Source organism: Myxine glutinosa, chromosome 6 (assembly GCF_964187855.1).
Source record: "Myxine glutinosa chromosome 6, kmMyxGlut1.1, whole genome shotgun sequence".
NCBI lineage: Eukaryota > Metazoa > Chordata > Myxini > Myxiniformes > Myxinidae > Myxine > Myxine glutinosa.
In genome coordinates, this window is record NC_136266.1 from 128,410,205 (window position 1) to 128,429,643 (window position 19,439).

Below are 19,439 nucleotides of genomic sequence, written 5' to 3' on the forward strand. Positions count from 1 at the left end.
ATATTTATATGTATATATTTATAAAAAACCAAAATGTTCAATGGTTTTTGAAATAATGCGTACACAAAAGTACATGCACAGATTATCGGACAGTCAGTCGGAGCTCATTTTAATGTCCCCCGTCTCCGAGCTTGTCGGAGCGGTGGGTAACAAAAACTCATTTTAGTGAGCAAGATCATTTCATTAAAGTAAACATCATCTGCACAAACGACTAAAGAGGAAGAATCCAATGTGTGCAGTGAAGCAGTCATGAGAGCGTAATCTATATGAAAAATACTCAAAGTGAGATCCTCAAATGACACACATACCCAGAATGCTGTTACTACTCATGACAAAGGTTGGATTAGACGGTTCCACATCGAGCCGGGCAATGAAATCTGACAGCTCTTGCACTCCATCACCCATGAAGGCTTTCATTCTATAGATGAACAAAACAATGTGCAGAGATTGCATTAATGTGAGCAACATATCAAGTATCTGGTACTTGTGTGCTATTAGTCAAAAGGAAAAACAAAACAAAAAAAAACCCAGCTTCTCTATTCTTCACAAGTGGCACAAATATCAGGACTAAAGTGAACAAATTCAACCTTTTTTTGCATTTCTCCTCCATTCCACACACCAGCCTTCTTTTTCTACCAGCTAGTGCAGTGATTCTTAACCTTTTTAAAGGCGCCGAACCCTAACGAAACCCACCGAACACTCGCGGAACCCCTCAAATTTGACCAAAAAATTAAGAAGAATTGCATCTTAATGCGTTTTCTGTTCTTCTTTTCGGGAGACGATCTGGGAAATGCGTGGTTTTGTTTTGGCAAGGGCCACCCTCAATGGGATGGGAATACAATTACAAATAACATTTCCATTCGTTCGTAACATACATAGCAAAATAATAATAATATTAATAATAAGCGTAATTACACACATAGATTCAAAATTGATACAAAACTTAAAAAAAAAAAAAAAATTGCAATGCGTTTCGGAGGACCACCACCGAACCCCTGAGTCTGGCTCACTGAACCCCTGAGTCTGGCTCACTGAACCCCTGAGGTTCGGTCGAACCCAGGTTAAGAACCACGGAGCTAGTGCTTGAAAACTCACCTGATATACAATTGGTATGCCAGCTCATGTGAGAAAGACTCCACATGATTGCAAAGGTCCAGGAATTTAACATCAGGCCCCTATAATGGGAAGGTGGACAAATAAATACCGAAATAAAAATAATTAGTGCAAGGATGTGAGGGCAGGAGGGGCGGGGGATGAGAGAGATTAAAGCAAATTGAGGAAAATTGTTGGTATAAATATAAAGGGGAGGACTGATAAGGGAAACACTGAAGAGCAGAAACAATGGAGATGAACACAACACGGTATAATGCAAATGTGATAATTACAAGTGGAAAATGCGGAACAGTGGAAGGGGTGGGGGAGGAGGAGGGTGAGCGAGGTGAGGGGGAAGGTGGGGGAGGGGAGGAGGGGGTGGGGGACGGCGAGGGGGAGGATGGGACAGGCGGAGGTGGGTGGCACGACACGTTGGAAGTGGGGCGCGAGACATCGCGGAGGTGGGGACGTGAGGCACATGTTGGAGGTGGGGGCGTGAGATACATGATGGAGGTGGGGGCACGAGGCACATGTTGGATGTGAGGACACGAGGCACATGTTGGAGGTGGGGGCGCGAGAAACATGGTGGAGGTGGGAATGTGAGGAACATGTTGGAGGTGAGGGTGCGAGACACATGGTGGAGGTGGAGGGGGGAGGAGAGTGAAACACATGGTGGAGATGGGGCTGCGATAGAAACGTGGTAGATCGAAAACAGTGAAGCAATAGATCGAGAAGGGGGACGCGTTAGATCGAGAAGGGGGACACGGTAGATCGAGAAGGGGGACGCGGTAGATCGAGAAGGGGGACGCGGTAGATCGAGAAGGGGGACGCGGTAGATCGAGAAGGGGGACGCGGTAGATCGAGAAGGGGGACGCGGTAGATCGAGAAGGGGGACGCGGTAGATCGAGAAGGGGGACGCAGTAGGTGGAGAAGGGGGACGCGGTAGATGGAGAAGGGGGACGCGGTTGATGGAGAAGGGGGACGCGGTAGATGGAGAAGGGGGACGCGGTAGATGGAGGAGGGGGACGCGGCAGATGGAGAAGGGGGACACGGTAGATGGAGAAGGGGAACACGGTAGATGGAGGAGGGGGACGCAGTAGATGGAGAAGGGGGACACGGTAAATGGAGAAGGGGGGCGCGGTAGATGGAGAAGGGGGACACGGTAGATGGAGAAGGGGAACACGGTAGATGGAGAAGGGGGACGCGGCAGATGGAGAAGGGGGACACGGTAGATGGAGAAGGGGAACACGGTAGATGGAGGAGGGGGACGCGGTAGATGGAGAAGGGGGACACGGTAAATGGAGAAGGGGGGCGCGGTAGATGGAGAAGGGGGACGCGGTTGATGGAGAAGGGCGACGTGGTAGATGGAGAAGGGGGACACGGTAGATGGAGAAGGGGGACGTGGTAGATGGAGAAGGGGGACGTGGTCGATGGAGAAGGGGGACGTGGTAGATGGAGAAGGGGTACACGGTAGAATTAGATGGAGGACACGGTAGATGGGAGGAGGGGGACACGGTAGATGGAAAAGAGGGACGCGGTTGATGGAGAAGGGGGACGCGGTTGATGGAAAAGAGGGACGCAGTTGATGGAAAAGAGGGACGCAGTTGATGGAAAAGAGGGACGCGGTTGATGGAAAAGAGGGACGTGGTTGATGGAAAAGAGGGACGCGGTTGATGGAGAAGGGGGACGCGGTTGATGGAGAAGGGGGACGCGGTTGATGGAGAAGGGGGACGCGGTTGATGGAGAAGGGGGACGCGGTTGATGGAGAAGGGGGACGCGGTTGATGGAGAAGGGGGACGCGGTTGATGGAGAAGGGGGACGCGGTTGATGGAGAAGGGGGACGCGGTTGATGGAGAAGGGGGACGCGGTTGATGGAGAAGGGGGACGCGGTTGATGGAGAAGGGGGACGCGGTTGATGGAAAAGAGGGACGCGGTTGATGGAAAAGAGGGACGCGGTTGATGGAAAAGAGGGACGTCGCAACGAGAGGAAGGAGCAAGGTCATGAAAGAGGAGGAAGATTAAAATGAGATAATGAATGAATAATGATGAATTAAAATAATGAAAGAGGGAAGGGGGGACACAAGGTACAGTTCGTGGGCACAATACAAGGGACCACAACACAGTGGGGGCTGATATGTGGTGGGTGCACGTTATGCGTTTTAAACCGAAGACGAGTAAAACTAAAAGTAAAAGACCTCCTGCAATATGTTTTCCACCTGTAAAAGGCGAAGAAACAGAAGCAAGAGTTCGTGAACCACTTTGGGTTCCAACTTCACATTCTTCCCCAAGAGATCATCGAAGAGCAGTAACGTGGCGATGTCAGCCGGACTGGGTGCCTCGACGGGTACGTCAAAATCTGAGGGAAGTGACCCAATCGAGTCATTTGCCGTCGCCATGCTCCTGCACGTACAGTGAGTGAGTGTACAGTGCGAGTGAACTGTTCGAACTTTCAACCAACCAATTATTTTGTCTTAATACACGAATGTTACAATCACCTCGCTTTTAGGTTTAATTTTTAATTTCCACGAAAGGCCGTCACGCTTCATGAACCGTACCTTCATTTTTACCTCAAAGTCAAATTAAAAATGCGATGAAGAGCGGAAGACCAGCGTCATGAAACGATTCTGAGGCCACACACTGCTCGTTCAGGTCAACGTCTCTGCTCCACTCGAGGAAATCGCACCTGTGTTCGAAGGAAGTGGTTCAGTTTGGCATTTTTAATATGAAATAGGAAAAGCCGAGAAAAGAACGAAACCCTTTAGAATTATCCTTTAGAATAACCATTTACAACCCTTTAGAATCCATCACAATTACCCTTGAAAATAACCCTTGACAATTATCCTTTTGTAGAGCTATGCTCGCACGATAAAGCCGGACAAAATGAACGACACCAGGAACGAAGTTTCATTGAGCTATTTATTCTCGCTCAACTCGAAAGAACTCAAAAGCACTGAATAGCCCGTTAACACGGGCGGCAATTTATATCAAAAGTTCACTACACAAAAGCCACGCCTCTCAGGCGGGGCGTGGTATGCAAATATGTCAGCCACGCCTCTCAACGGGGCGTGGTATGCAAATCGAGAGTCCGCCCGGGCAAGGCAAGTCCGGACATGTCCGGGCGAGTCCGGGCAAGTAACCGCCCACCGGTTACGTCATCGGCCGGTGCAAGGTGATTGTGTCATGCTTCCGGTAACCGCTACATGCGCCCCCCCAGAATTAACTTGCACCGGGAGAGTCAGTTTGAGGGGGGTCTTGATGACCCGGCCCAAACGACCCCTGGCGATTCGTGTGGGGGTGGTAGGTGGCGTGGCGGTGGATGGTCGGGCGGGGGGCTTGGTTGACGGGGGACGGCCCCGTCGTGAAGGAAGGGCCAACCGTGGAGGTTGGTCGAGGTCCAAATGGGCCGGCTTGAGGCGGTCCATGGAGATGCGGTCCGGTTTGCCGCCGATGTCAATGATGAACGACTTGTCGTCCCTCTTGAGGACCCGGAAAGGTCCATCGTACGGCGGCCGGAGCGGTCCCCGGTGTGCGTCGTTCCGGATAAAAACGTACTCCGCAGTGCGAAGTGCTGGGGGGACGTGGGGTTGGGGGCAGCCGTGGTGGGACGTGGGCACGGGGGCAAATCTCCTGGCGGCCTCCTGGAGGACCGAGCGTTGGCGAGCCGCGGACCAGGGGCCGGTGGCGTCAGGGATGAACTCGCCCGGCACGCGCAGTGGCTGGCCGTAGAACAGCTCGGCGGTGGAAGCCTGGAGGTCCTCTTTAGGGGCCGTTCGGAGGCCCAATAGGACCCACGGGAGCCTGTCGGCCCAACCGTCGTCCTGGAGGCTGGCCCTGAGAGCGGCCTTCATCGAGCGGTGGAACCGCTCGCACAAGCCGTTGGCTTGGGGGTGGTAGGCCGTGGTGCGGTGTATCTTGACCCCCAAGGCCTGGGCGACCGCGCCCCAAAGCTCGGAGGTGAATTTCTGGCCTCTGTCAGAGGAGATGTCCGAGGGGGCGCCGAAACAGGCAATCCAGGTGCCAATGAAGGCCTACGCCACGTCGGCGGATGTTGTTGATGCCAGCGGGACGGCCTCCGGCCACCTGGTGGTCCTGTCCACCATCGTGAGGAGGTGGGTGAAGCCCCGCGAGGAGTGAATGGGTCCCACCAGGTCCACATTGACGTGGTCGAAGCGCCGTGCGGGAACGTCGAATGGTGCCAACGGGGCCTGTGTGTGCCGGTGGACCTTCGCGCGCTGGCAGGTGGACGGCGTTCGCACCAGACCGGGAGAGGCAATCAGCCACACGTTTTCCTTGCCCGCGACGTGCCGGATTTCCGGCGTAAATTCGGACACAGCGGAGAGGTGGCGCTGCTGGCGGGCCGAACACGGCTCTGCAACCTTGGCCATGGCGAAGACCAGGGGTTTGTGGTCCACAAACACCGTGAACGGGCGGCCCTCTAAAAGATGGCGGAAGTGGCGAACGGCCAGGTAAAGGCCGAGGAGCTCGCGGTCGAAAGCGCTATACTTGCGCTCGTTAGGGCGAAGCTGCCGGCTGAAGAAAGCCAGCAGTTGCCAAGCCCCGTTCACCCACTGTTCATGCACAGCGCCCACCGCGTAGTCGGCAGCGTCCGTGGTGAGGGCGATGGGTGCGTCGAGCGCCGGGTGCGCCAGCATGGTCGCGTTGGCGATGGCCAGCTTAGCGCCCTTGAACGCCTCGTCCATCTCTTTGGTCCAGGCGACGTCGTGCTTGGCCGGCTTGCCCCGGAGGGCTTGCGTACAGGGGGCGCATGAGTTGGGCGGCGCGAGGCACGCACCGGTGGTAGAAATTTACCATCCCCAAAAATTCCTGTAGGGCCTGATGGAGCGGGGGCGCGGGAAACTTGTGACTGCCTCCACCTTGGTAGGCAGCGGGACGGCCCCGGGCTTCGTGATGCGGTGCTCCAGGAAGTTGATGGCCGTTACGCCAAACTGGCATTTCGCCGGGTTGATGATGAGGCCCTGCTGGCCGAGGCGCTCAAAAGGCGTGCGCAGGTGGATGAGGTGCTCCGCCCGGGAAGTGCTGGCGACGAAAATGTCGTCCAAGTAGACGAAAAGGAAGGTGAGGTCGCGCAGCACGCTGTGCATCAGCCGCTGGAAGGCCTGGGCCGCGTTCTTAAGGCCGAACGGCATGCGAAGGAACTCAGAGGCCAAAAGGTGTAATTACCCCCGTCCTTGGCACATCGGCCGGCCGGACGGGTACCTGATGGTAGCCCCGAATGAGGTCGACCTTGGAAAAGATCACCCGCCCCGCCAACCGGGCGGAAAAGTCCTGTATGTGTGGTATCAGGTACCGGTCGGGGGTGGTTGCGTCGATGAGGCGGCGGTAATCGCCGCATGGTTGCCATCCGCCACCCGGTTTGGGCACGATGTGCAGGGGCAAGGCCCACGTGCTATTCAAGCGCCGCACAATGCCCAATCGCTCCAGCGCGTCGAATTCCGCCTTCGCCACGGCGAGTTTGGTCGGGTCGAGGCGACGAGCTCTGGCGTACACCGGTGGACCTGTGGTCGGGATGTGGTGTTCGACGCCGTGTTTGACGGCGACGGCCCAAAACGTCAGCTGCGTGAGGGCGGGAAACTCGTCGAGCAGGCGGGTGAAATCGTCCACGGCCGGGAGCGCGCAGGCTAGCTTGGTTGATGCGGAGCCGCTCAATGAGCAAGCGAGCGAGCTGAAGGTCTCCGCGTTGATTAGCTGACGCCGTTTGACGTCCACCAAAAGCCCATGCGCGCACAGAAAATCTGCACCCAGCAAGGCCATGGGCATGTTCGCCGTGATGAAGTCCCACCTGAAGCGCTGGCCCCCGAAGCAGAATGCGACGCTGCGCGAACCGAAGGTGCGGATGGAGGAGCCGTTTGCGGCGATCAAGGCGGGGCCGCAAAGCGCGGCCTGTTTGTCCTGCGGGTATCACGAGGCGGGTATCACGCTCAGCTGAGCGCCGGTGTCGCACAAAAAACGCCGCCCGGACGTGGTGTCCATAATAAACAGAAGGCTGCCTGAATGGCCGATGCTCATGGCAGGCAGCGGCGCCGGCCTGGTCGTTTCCTGACCTGCCGAAAGTGCACGGTGGACGGCACGTTCTGGCCTTCTGCCCGAACCTGGAGTGGTAGTAGCACATGGTCCGCTCTGGTGGAGGCTCCGGCGGTCGCGTCGGGTGCGGTCGACAGGGCGTCGCTTCGACCGCTGCCGCCAGTGGCGCTAACTCGGCCGGTGGTGGCACGGGCTTTGCCTCGGGTTGCCCAGGGTTCCAGGCGGCCGCTCCGACGTGTCGCCTGGCCGAGAAAAATTTATCGGCCTCCTTGGCCAGGGCGCGAGGGTCCGTGATGGGCGAATTAGCCATAGCTAATCGTACCTGCCCGGGTAGCTGCCGGAGGAACAGCTCGTGGAAGAGGAAATCCAGGCTGTGGTCACCGAGTAGAGCAAGCATGTGGTCCATGCGTTCGGATGGACGGGCCTCACCCAGCTCCCGGAGGTCGAGCAGTTGTCGCGCGCGTTCGGTCTCCGTGAGTCCAAACGCACCGAGTAGGCCTTTGAGCGCGCCGTATTTGTCGGCGTTCGGTGGGTTCTGTAGGAAGCTCAGGACCCGGGCAGCAGTGGAGGCATTGAGCGCGGAGACCACATGGTAGTAGCGCGTCGTGTCCTCCGTAATGTTCCGCAGGGCGAATTGAGAATCCGCTTGGGCGAACCAGATGGCTGCGTGCGATTCCCAAAAGCCAGGGAGCTTAAAAGCTACAGATGACTCCATCGCCATGTTCTTGAAAAGGGGTCACCAATTGTGGAGCTATGCTCGCAAGATAAAGCTGGACAAAATGGACGACACCAGGAACGAAGTTTCACTGAGCTATTTATTCTAGCTCAACTTGAAAGAACTCAAAAGCACTGAATAGCCCGTTAACGGAAATTTATTGCGGCAATTTATATAAAAAGTTCACCACACAAAAGCCACGCCTCTCAGGCGGGGCGTGGTATGCAAATAAGTCAGCCACGCCTCTCAACGGGGCGTGGTATGCAAATCGAGAGTCCGCCCGGGCAAGGCAAGTCCGGACACGTCCGGGCGAGTCCGGGCAAGTAACTGCCCGCCGGTTACGTCATCGGCCGGTGCAAGGTGATTGTGTCATGCTTCCGGTAACCACTACACTTTAGCATTACCCTTTAAAATTATCGTTTAGAATAACCCATTAGAATTACCCTTTAATATTACCCTTTAGAATTACACTTTAGAATTATCCTTTAGAATTACCCTTTAGAATTATCCTTCAGAATTACCCTTTATAATTATCCTTTAGAATTACCCTTTAAAATTACCCTTTAATATTACCCTTTAGAATTACCCTTTACAATTACCCTTTAATATTACCCTTTAGAATTACCCTTTAGAATTATCCTTTGGATTTACCCTTTATAATTATCCTTTAGAATTACACTTTACAATTACCCTTTAATATTACCCTTTAGAATTACACTTTACAATTACCCTTTAATATACCCTTTAGAATTACACTTTACAATTACCCTTTAATATTACCCTTTAGAATTACCCTTTAGAATTATCCTTTGGAATTACCCTTTAGAATTATCCTTCAGAATTATCCTTTAGAATTACCCTTTACAATTACCCTTTAATATTACCCTTTAGAATTACCCTTTGCAATTACCCTTTAATATTACCCTTTAGAAATACCCTTTAGAATTATCCTTTGGATTTACCCTTTATAATTATCCTTTAGAATTACACTTTACAATTACCCTTTAATATTACCCTTTAGAATTACACTTTACAATTACCCTTTAATATTACCCTTTAGAATTACACTTTACAATTACCCTTTAATATTACTCTTTCGAATTACCCTTTGGAATTATCCTTTAGAATTATCCTTTAGAATTACACTTTAGGATTATCCTTTAGAATTATCCTTTAGAATTATCCTTTAGAATTATCCTTTAGAATTATCCTTCAGAATTATCCTTTAGAATTACCCTTCACAATTACCCTTTAATATTACCCTTTAGAATTACCTTTTACAATTACCCATTAGAATTACCCTTTAGAATTATCATTTGGAATTACCCTTTATAATGATCCTTTAGAATTACCCTTTACAATTACCCTTTAATATTACCTTTTAGAATTACACTTTACAATTACCCTTTAATATTACCCTTTAGAATTATCCTTTGGATTTATCCTTTAAAAATAATCCTTTAGAATTACACTTTACAATTACCCTTTAATATTACCTTTTAGAATTACACTTTACAATTACCCTTTAATATTACCCTTTGGATTTATCCTTTAAAAATAATCCTTTAGAATTACACTTTACAATTACCCTTTAATATTACCTTTTAGAATTACACTTTACAATTACCCTTTAATATTACCCTTTAGAATTATCCTTTGGATTTATCCTTTAAAAATAATCCTTCAGAATTACACTTTACAATTACCCTTTAATATTACCCTTTAGAATTATCCTTTAGAATTACCCTTTAGAATTACCCTTTACAATTACCCTTTACAATTACACTTTAGAATTATCCTTTAGAATTCTCCTTTAGAATTACCCTTTAGAATTATCCTTTAGAATTATCCTTTAGAATTATCCTTTAGAATTAGCCTTCAGAATTACCCTTTAGAATTACCCTTTAGAATTACCCTTTAGAATTACCCTGTAGAATTACCCTTTACAATTACCCTTTAGAATTATCCTTTACAATTACCCTTTAATATTACCCTCTAGGGTCCTAGGATCGTGGGTTCGAATCCCGATCGATCACTGAATTAATGCCAGGGGGGTTGATTGAGCCTGTCATTCTTCCGAGGTCGGCAAATTGAGTACCAGCTTGCTGGGATGAATAATCACGGTGTGTACCCCGATTTCGAATAGGTACACCGTATACCTGCGCATCGTAAGAGGCGACCAAGGGTTGGCGTCAGGAAGGGCATCCGGCCATAAAAACATTGCCTCAAACAGGGAACCATGACTGTCATGGGGCCCGCAAGGCTAACCCCTGCTTTAGCGGGAAAATGGCCTTAAAACGATCATTCATTCATTCATTCATCATTTTATATTACCCTTTAGAATTACCCTTTACAATTAACCTTTCGAATGATCCTTTGGAATAACACTTTAGAATTACCCTTTTGAATTATCCTTTAGAATTACCCTTTATAATTACCCTTTCGAATTATCCTTTACTAGGGCATGCCCGTACTATATATATATCTAAAATTATATCCCCCCCCTCTATTTACATGAAATGGTTTGGTCCATTCGCAAAGCCAAAGCGAACGGCTTGCGAGTACGGTGACAATCCCCCCCCTCTATTTACATGAAATGGTTTGGTCCATTCGCAAAGCCAAAGCGAACGGCTTGCGAGTACGGTGACAATCCCCCCCCTCTATTTACATGAAATGGTTTGGTCCAAAGCGAACGGCTTGCGGAGTTTGGTAAAGAAATCGCCATAGCTCGGTAACTACTTCTCCGATTAATATGAAACCTTGAAAAGGCACATCCTCGGGTCCCCAGCAATATACCTGGCAAGTTTCAAGTATATCGGACCCGTGGTTGTCGAGAAACAGTGGTCACAGACAAACAAACACACAGACACACAGACACACAGACACACAGACACACAGACACACAGAGATTACTGGAATTATAGATAGACTAGGACGTGCCCGTACGTGGGTGCCCGTTCCTTGCCAAAAAAAAAAAAAAAATGTCTTCGCCCATGCATGCATGGGCGTGCCCATGGGCCCATGGGCGTGCCCGTAAGTGCGTGATGTGACCGTACAATTAATGTATCGTCCCGACGCCACAGCTCGGATGGCGCTGCAGTTAATCGGGCCTGTATCGGCAGAGTTATTATAAACGTGTACTACAATCGATCGTACCTTACAGCGTCTGCTCGCCACGTTCAGCATCAGTACGTCGTCACTATGACTATCCGTAAGTCCGGAAGTGACGTCCTCATTTGACTGTCCGGAAGGTCGCATATCGCAGTTACGATGAATCGCAAATTAGTTTTAATTAGTTTTAAAACATAGTTTAACGCCAACATAGCGCCAACATAGTTTGCCAACGTGAAATAAATGAATACGCTCTCAAATGTGCCGTCCGAGGCAGAGTCTGTTTGCCACGTTCGGCACACGTGATAGCTCGCTGCTCTCTGATTGGTTGAATCGTTTTTTGGACATAGCTCGGTAACTACTTCTCCGATTAATATGAAACCTTGAAAAGGCACATCCTCAGGTCCCCAGCAATATACCTGGCAAGTTTCAAGTATATCGGACCCGTGGTTGTCGAGAAACAGCGGTCACAGACACACATACACACACACATACACACACACATACACACACACATACACACACACAGACACACACACATACACACAGAGATTACTGGAATTATAGATAGAAGATAATTACCCTTTATAATTACCCTTTTGAATTATCCTTTAGAATTACCCTTTATAATTACCCTTTAGAATTACCCTTTAGAATTACCCTTTAAAATCATCCTTTAGAATTACCCTTTATAATAAAAGCCCGCTTGGGGTTTGCAAAAAAAGCACCTAAAGAACTCTCAGACTGTGAGAAACAAGATTCTGTGGGCTTTCGTTTGTCTTTCACTGAGGAGAGGCTTCCGTCTGGCCACTCTGCCATAAAGCCCAGATCGGTGGAGTGTTGCAGTGATGGTTGTCCTTCTGGAAGTTTCTCCCATCTCCACACAGGATCTCGGGAGCTCAGCCAGAGTGACCATCGGGTTCTTGGTCACCTCTCTTACCAAGGCCCTTCTCCCCCAATTGCTCAGTTTGGCCGGGCGGCCAGCTCTAGGAAGAGTCCTGGTTGTTCCAAACTTCTTCCATTTAAGAATTAGGGAGGCCACTGTGCTCTTGGGAACCTGCAATGCAGCAGAAATGTTTTTGTAGGCTTCCCCAGATCTGTGCCTCGACACAATCCTGTCTCTGAGCTCTGCAGGCAGTTCCTTCGACCTCATGGCTTGGTTTTTGCTCTGATATGCATCGTCAGCTGTGAGACCTTATATAGACAGGTGTGTGCCTTTCCAAATCATGTCCAATCAATTGAATTTATCACAGGTGGACTCCAATCAAGGTGTAGAAACATTTCAAAGATGATCAAGAGAAATGGGAGGCACCTGAACGAAATTTCAAGCGTCATAGCAAAGGGTATGAATACTTATGTCAATGTCATATTTCAGTTTTTTCTTTTTAGGAAATTTGCAAAACTTTCTAAAATCCTGTTTTCTCTTTGTCATTATGGGGTAGAGTGTAGATTGATGAGGGGAAAAATGAATTTAAACGATTTCAGCATAAAGTGGCAACATAACAAAATGTGACCTCTATACAAGCGGAAAGGTGACCCTCTGGAGTTTGGCTCGTACCAAGCGATAAAGTTATTGGAGCATGGAATGAAGGTATTGGAAAGGGTGTTGGAGAGGAGGATAAGGAAGAAGGTGAAGATCGACGAAATGCAGTTTGGATTTATGCCAGGAAGAGGAACGACAGACGCACTCTTTATTGTGAGGCAGTTGCCGGAGAAGTACATGGAGAAGAGGAAGAATATGTTTCTTGGGTTTGTTGATCTGGAGAAAGCATTCGATAGGGTTCCACGCGAAGTATTGACATGGGCATTGAGGAAGTTAGGAGTGGAGGAATGGTTGATCAGAGTAGTGATGGCAATGTACAAAAGAGCGCGCACAGCTGTAAGGACGAAGGATGGGAACAGTGGTGAGTTTGAGGTGAAGGTGGGAGTGCATCAGGGGTCGGTACTAAGTCCGCTACTATTTGTAGCTGTGATGGAGGTGCTGGCTCGGAACGTAAAGGAGGGTTTACCGTGGGAGTTGTTGTATGCAGATGATCTGGTGTTGATTGCGGAAAGTATGGATGGACTGAAGGAAAAGATGAACAAGTGGAAGGAATGTATGGAGACAAAAGGTCTGAAGGTGAATATCGGAAAGACGAAGGTGATGGCAAGTGGTAAAGCATGTGGTGAGGTGGAAATAACTGGGAAGTGGCCATGTGCTGTGTGCAGGAAGGGTGTCGGAGTGAATTCCATTCAATGTACAATGTGCGCTGAGTGGGTTCATCAAAAATGTAGTGGTCTGAGTGGGTCATTAACCAGTGTGGCAACTACATTCAAATGTATGGTGTGCACAGAGGGAGCTGCAGATGGAGGAAATGTTGAGTTGGATCTTGGAGACGGCGTGAAGCTGGGAGGTGTGAAAACATTTTGCTACCTCGGAGACATGCTGAATGGAGAAGGTGGATCAGACTCGGCAACGGTTGCTTGAGTGAGATGTGCATGGAAGAAGTTTCGGGAACTGAGTGGCGTGCTGATGAGGAGGGGAGTGTCGTTGAAGCTGAAGGGAATGGTGTATGCTGCATGTGTGAGAAGTGTTATGATTTATGGGAGCGAGACATGGGTAATGAACGTAGAGCAGCAACGAAGGCTGAAAAGGGTGGAAATGTGAATGGTTCGGTGGATGTGCGGAGTATCGTTGAGAGAGAGGAAGACAAATGATGAATTGCGAAAGATGATGGGAATAGAGCCTGTGATTGATGCTGTGAAGGGAAACAGTTTGAGATGGTTTGGTCATGTGTTGAGGAAGGATGAAAGTGACTGTTTGAGAAGAGTGATGGAAATGAATGTAGAAGGAAGTGAAGGACGGGGAAGACCGAGAAAGACTTGGCTAAAGATGGTGGAAGAAGAAATGTGGGCAAGGGGGTTAACAAGGGGAGATGCAGAAAATAGGGCAAAATGGAGAAGATTGTCATGGGGACCGCAAGGCTAACCCCCGCTCTAGCAGGGAAAATGGCCTTAAAATGCATGTTGTGTGTTGTATAACAAAATGTGAAAAAAGTGAAGGGGTCTGAATACTTTCTGAATGCACTGTATCTTCCCCGGTGCTTCCATGTATTTCTCAATCGAACTTGGATAATGGTGTCATTACCAAAATTTGGAAATCTTCACTTATAATTTCAGTACAAAGAGTAAAATAAGCACGAGTTGAATGATTATGGTCCAGTATCCTTAACATCTATTGTAAAGAAGCGTTTTGAAAGGATATTGTTGAATTTTTTTAGTATTCAATAGGCCCTTTCTGACCAATCCCAATTTATATATCAGAATAATATAGGAAGGTTGAGGATTCCATGCTTGTTTATCTCCAAAGATTGTATCTTCATTTATATACTCCAAGTAATTTGTAAGATCAGTGTTTATTGATTTATTCAGTGCCTCCAATACCATTATTGTCCACACATAAGAATTGACAACTTGTTGAAATTAGATGTCACACCTCGGATTTCAAGATTAATTCACAGTTTTCTAACAGATGGAGCACAATCAGGGTTTTGGGTCTAGACCCACACCACAAGGTCGTGTAATTTGTTATCTCCCTCATTTTGTTTTGTTTGTACAAAAGTGAAATGTTGTAGCGGCTGCCGCTGAGTTTTCACAATCGCCTTGCACCTATCAAGGACGCGGAGCGATCACCATGCCGGGCTCGTCCAGGACGCCCAGGCCCGCGCTCAACTTGCCAGGCCGCAGCCAGGACGCTGGGCCACGCCCCCTGGCGCCGGGCCTGTGCAAACCCCCTGGCGGAATAGATATATATTGCTGACTGATAAACGGTTTTTCAGAGTGCCTGAGTGTTTGATTTCATTAAAGCAACTCAGATGAATTCTAGCTTTTTGTCGCGTCCATTCTTCCGATCGACGTGGGAGCCCCGGCTCCTTCATTGGTGACCTATCGACATGGACACGGCAGTCGCCCTTAAACTGCCTACCTTCTGGGAGGCTCACGCGGCGGTTTGGTTCGCACAGGCGGAGTCCCTGTTCGCCCTGCGAGGCATCATGGCCGACGACACCCGCTTCCACCATGTGGTAGCTGCGCTCGGGTCGGTTACCGCGGCCCGCGCCCTGAGCCTCCTCGAAAGCCCGCCAGCCGCTGACAAATACGGCGCGATTAAGAAGCTGCTCCTCGATGCTTTCGCCCTCCCATCGGCGGAACGCGCACGGCGCCTGCTCGATCTGCCTGAGCTCGGCGACACGCGCCCTTCCGAGCGCATGGACTACATGCTTTCACTGCTCGGCGAGCACTCTCCGGCATTCCTGTTCCGGGAGCTGTTCTTCCGTCAGCTGCCTAACCCGGTACGCCTCGCCCTGGCAAGCACGACGATCACAGATCCCCGGGCCCTTGCCAGAGAAGCCGACAAGATCTCCGCCGCAGGACAGCGCATCGTAGCGGCGACATGGGACCCACCGCCGTCCGACGCAACACCCAGGGCGCCCGAGCACCCGGCACGGTCGACGGCCGAACTGCCGACGCCATTGGCGGCCGCTCTACCGAGCCGACCACCTCCGGCACGACGACCGAGGCCTCCACCTGACCAAGCGTGGTGTTACTATCATGCCAGGTTCGGACAGAAGGCCCGGACATGCCGACCCCCGTGCACCTTCGGCAGGCCGGGAAACGGCCGGGCCGGCGTTCATTACCAGCCATGAGCGCCGGCCACACGGGCAACTTACTGTTCATCACGGATAAAGCGTCCGGACGGCGCTTCCTGTGCGACACCGGCGCCCAACTGAGCGTCATACCCGCCTCTGACCAGGACAGGCAATCCGCGGTTTGCGGCCCCTCCTTAGTTGCGGCCAACGGATCGACTATCCGCACCTTCGGCCCGCGCAACGTCACCCTCTGCTTCGGCGGCCAACGCTTTGCTTGGACGTTTGTAACCGCCAACGTGCCCGTGGCTCTGCTAGGCGCCGACTTCCTCTGCGCACACGGACTGCTGGTGGACGTCCAACGGCGTCGTTTAATCAACGCTGAAACCTTCAGCTCCCTGGTATGCACATTGAGCAGCTCCGCGCCGACCGAGCTGGCATGCGCCGTCCCGGCGGCGAACGAGTTTGCTCGCCTGCTCACGGAGTTCCCGGCCCTCACGCGGCCGACGTTTTCGGCCGTCGCAGTACGGCATGGGATCGAGCACCACATACCAACCACGGGCCCGCCGGTCTACGCCAGGGCCCGCCGCCTCGACCCAGCCAAGCTCGCCATAGCGAAGGCCGAATTCGACGCGTTGGAGCACCTCGGCATCGTGCGGCGCTCCGATAGCGCGTGGGCCTCGCCACTGCACATCGTGCCAAAGCCGGGGGGTGGATGGCGCCCGTGTGGCGACTACCGCCGTCTCAATGACGCTACCACCCCCGACAGGTACCCGATCCCGCATATCCAAGACTTCTCCGCCCGTCTGGCGGGACGGGTCATTTTTTCGAAAATTGACCTCATACGGGGATATCACCAGGTACCTGTCAGGGCGGCCGACGTCCCTAAAACGGCAGTCATCACGCCGTTCGGCTTATTCGAATTCTTGCGGATGCCGTTTGGTCTCAAGAACGCGGCTCAGGCGTTCCAGCGCTTGATGGACGGCGTGCTGCGTGACCTGCCGTTCCTTTTCGTTTACCTGGACGACATCCTCGTCGCCAGCACGTCCCGGGCCGAGCACCTCCTCCACCTCCGGACGCTGTTCGAGCGCCTCAGCGAGCACGGCCTCATCGTCAACCCGGCCAAATGCCACTTCGGCACGACGGCCGTTGATTTTTTGGGCCATCACATCACCAAGAACGGGGCCGTGCCGCTGCCAACCAAGGTCGAGGCCATCACCACGTTCCCGCGTCCCCGCACCATAAAGGCCCTGCAGGAATTCCTGGGAATGGTGAATTTTTATCACCGCTTCGTGCCCCGCGCTGCTCAGCTCATGCGGCCCCTCTACGAAGCCCTCCGGGGCATGCCGGCCAAGCACGACATCGCCTGGTCCGCAGCAATGGATGCGGCCTTCCAAGGCTCAAAGCGGGCCCTCGCCGACGCAACACTGCTCGCTCACCCGGTGCTCAACGCTCCCATCGCCCTCACCACGGATGCCTCCGACTACGCGGTGGGCGCCGTACATGAGCAATGGGTGAACGGGGTTTGGCAGCCACTCGCTTTTTTCAGCCGGCAGCTCCGGCCGAACGAGCTCAAATACAGCACGTTTGACCGGGAGCTCCTCGGTCTACACCTGGCCGTCCGCCATTTCCGCCACCTCCTGGAGGGCCGACCTTTCACGGCGTTCGTCGACCACAAGCCGTTGGTTTACGCCATGGCCAAGGTCACGGAGCCATGGTCGGCCCGCCAACAGCGCCACCTCTCCGCCGTGTCGGAGTTTACCACGGACATCCGGCACGTCGCCGGCAAAAACAACGCCGTGGCCGACTGTCTTTCCCGGGCCAGCGCGAACGCGGTCCACCTGGGCGTGGATTTTGCGCTTATGGCGGCGGACCAAACCACCGACACCACGGTGCAAGCCCTCCGGGCGGCGGACACGGGCCTCCGCCTGGCCGACCTCCCCTGCGCGGACACTGTCCTGCTCTGCGACGTCTCCCAAGGCCAGCCTCGCCCCATCGTGCCCGTCGCCTGGCAACGCCGCATCTTCGCCTCCCTCCACGGCCTTTCCCACCCGGGCCGGAAAGCTTCCCAGAAGCTGGTGTCGGCGCGTTTCGTCTGGCACGGCCTTCGTCGGGACGTCCGCGATTGGACCAGCGCCTGCACGGCCTGCCAACGGGCCAAGGTCCACCGACACACCCAGGCCCCGCTGGCACCTTTCACCGTGCCCGAACGACGTTTCGACCACGTCAACGTGGATCTGGTGGGCCCCCTCCCCCGTCACGGGGGTTCACACACCTGCTCACCATGGTGGACAGGACCACCAGGTGGCCGGAGGCCGTTCCCCTCGTCTCCACCACCACCGCCGACGTGGCGCAGGCTTTCATCGCCACCTGGGTCGCCCGCTTCGGCGCACCGGCGGACATCTCGTCAGACCGCGGTCCACAGTTCACCTCCGAGCTGTGGGGCGCGGTCGCCCGCAACCTGGGGATCAAGCTCCACCGTACTACGGCCTACCACCCCCAAGCAAACGGGTTGTGCGAGCGATTCCACCGCTCCATGAAGGCCGCGCTCATGGCCGGCCTTCAAGACGTCGGGTGGGCCGACCGGCTGCCGTGGGTCCTTTTGGGCCTTCGCACGGCCCCCAAGGAGGACCTCCAGGCATCCACCGCCGAGCTTGTCTATGGCCAGGTGCTACGCGTCCCGGGCGAATTTGTGCCCGACGCTACCAGTCCCTGGTCCGCAGCTCACCAGCGCTCGGACCTCCAGGAGGCCGCCCGACGGTTTGCCCCCGTGCCAACATCCCACCACGGTGACCCCCAGTCCTACGTCCCCCCAGCACTCCGCACAGCGGAGTATGTTTTTGTGCGTCACGACGCACATCGGTGGCCACTCCAGCCGCCGTACGACGGGCCCTTCCGGGTGCTGCGACGGGACGACAAGTCGTTCGTCATCGACATCGGCGGCAGGTCGGACCGGATTGCTGTGGACCGCCTCAAGCCGGCGCACGTGGACGTCGACCACCCACCACGGGTGGCCCTTCCGCCGCGGCGAGGCCGTCCCCCGTCCACGGTGCCCCCCACTCGACCGCCCACCACCTCACCGGACCCCCTCCCATGACCCGCCAGGGGTCGCTTCGGCCGGGTCATCAGGACCCCCCTCAAATTGACCCTGCCGGTGCAAGTCGATTCTGGGGGGACGTGTGTAGCGGCTGCCGCTGAGTTTTCACAATCGCCTTGCACCTATCAAGGACGCGGAGCGATCACCATGCCGGGCTCGTCCAGGACGCCCAGGCCCGCGCTCAACTTGCCAGGCCGCAGCCAGGACGCTGGGCCACGCCCCCTGGCGCCGGGCCTGTGCAAACCCCCTGGCGGAATAGATATATATTGCTGACTGATAAACGGTTTTTCAGAGTGCCTGAGTGTTTGATTTCATTAAAGCAACTCAGATGAATTCTAGCTTTTTGTCGCGTCCATTCTTCCGATCGACGTGGGAGCCCCGGCTCCTTCAATGTCGTAATTCTAATGTTATCAAATATGCAGACAGTACAGTAATTAATGGCTTCCTATTGAACAATAAGTATGAATATGGCAATGGGAACAAAGTTTAGAAGTTTGTCGACTGATGTTACTGTCATTACTTAGTTTTCAAGCTCGACAAGACAAAGGAAATCGTTTTTGATTTTCACCGTTCGACAGGTGGCCATGACCTTTCGATTATTCAAATCATAATATAGAACAAGAAAGAATTTGAAAATGCAAAGTCCATCTGCATCCGTTTGTAGACACACGTGTTCTTCTTCTTCTTCTTCTTCTCCTTCCGTATGCTCAAAATAATGGAAACAGTTTTTAAAAAATACAAAATGAAAATTGATGATTTT

At 52.4% G+C, this 19,439-nt stretch overlaps 1 protein-coding gene across 2 annotated transcripts in view; it reads right to left on the minus strand.

Moving 5' to 3' along the window:
• Positions 1 to 3,559, minus strand: part of ANAPC5 (anaphase promoting complex subunit 5) — a 57,798-nt gene extending 54,239 nt beyond the window's left edge. Inside the window, exons 1-3 of one of the 2 annotated variants that reach the window (XM_068121048.2) lie at positions 3,309 to 3,559; positions 1,096 to 1,175; positions 309 to 418 (exon numbers count right to left, since the gene is read on the minus strand). In XM_068121048.2, the coding sequence (XP_067977149.1) occupies positions 309 to 418; positions 1,096 to 1,175; positions 3,309 to 3,488 (370 nt within the window). In that variant the 5' untranslated portion in view covers positions 3,489 to 3,559. The remainder of the gene's footprint in view (positions 1 to 308; positions 419 to 1,095; positions 1,176 to 3,308) is intronic. The other variant, XM_068121047.2, reaches the window with a different exon arrangement.
• Positions 3,560 to 19,439: the final 15,880 nt, after the last annotated feature.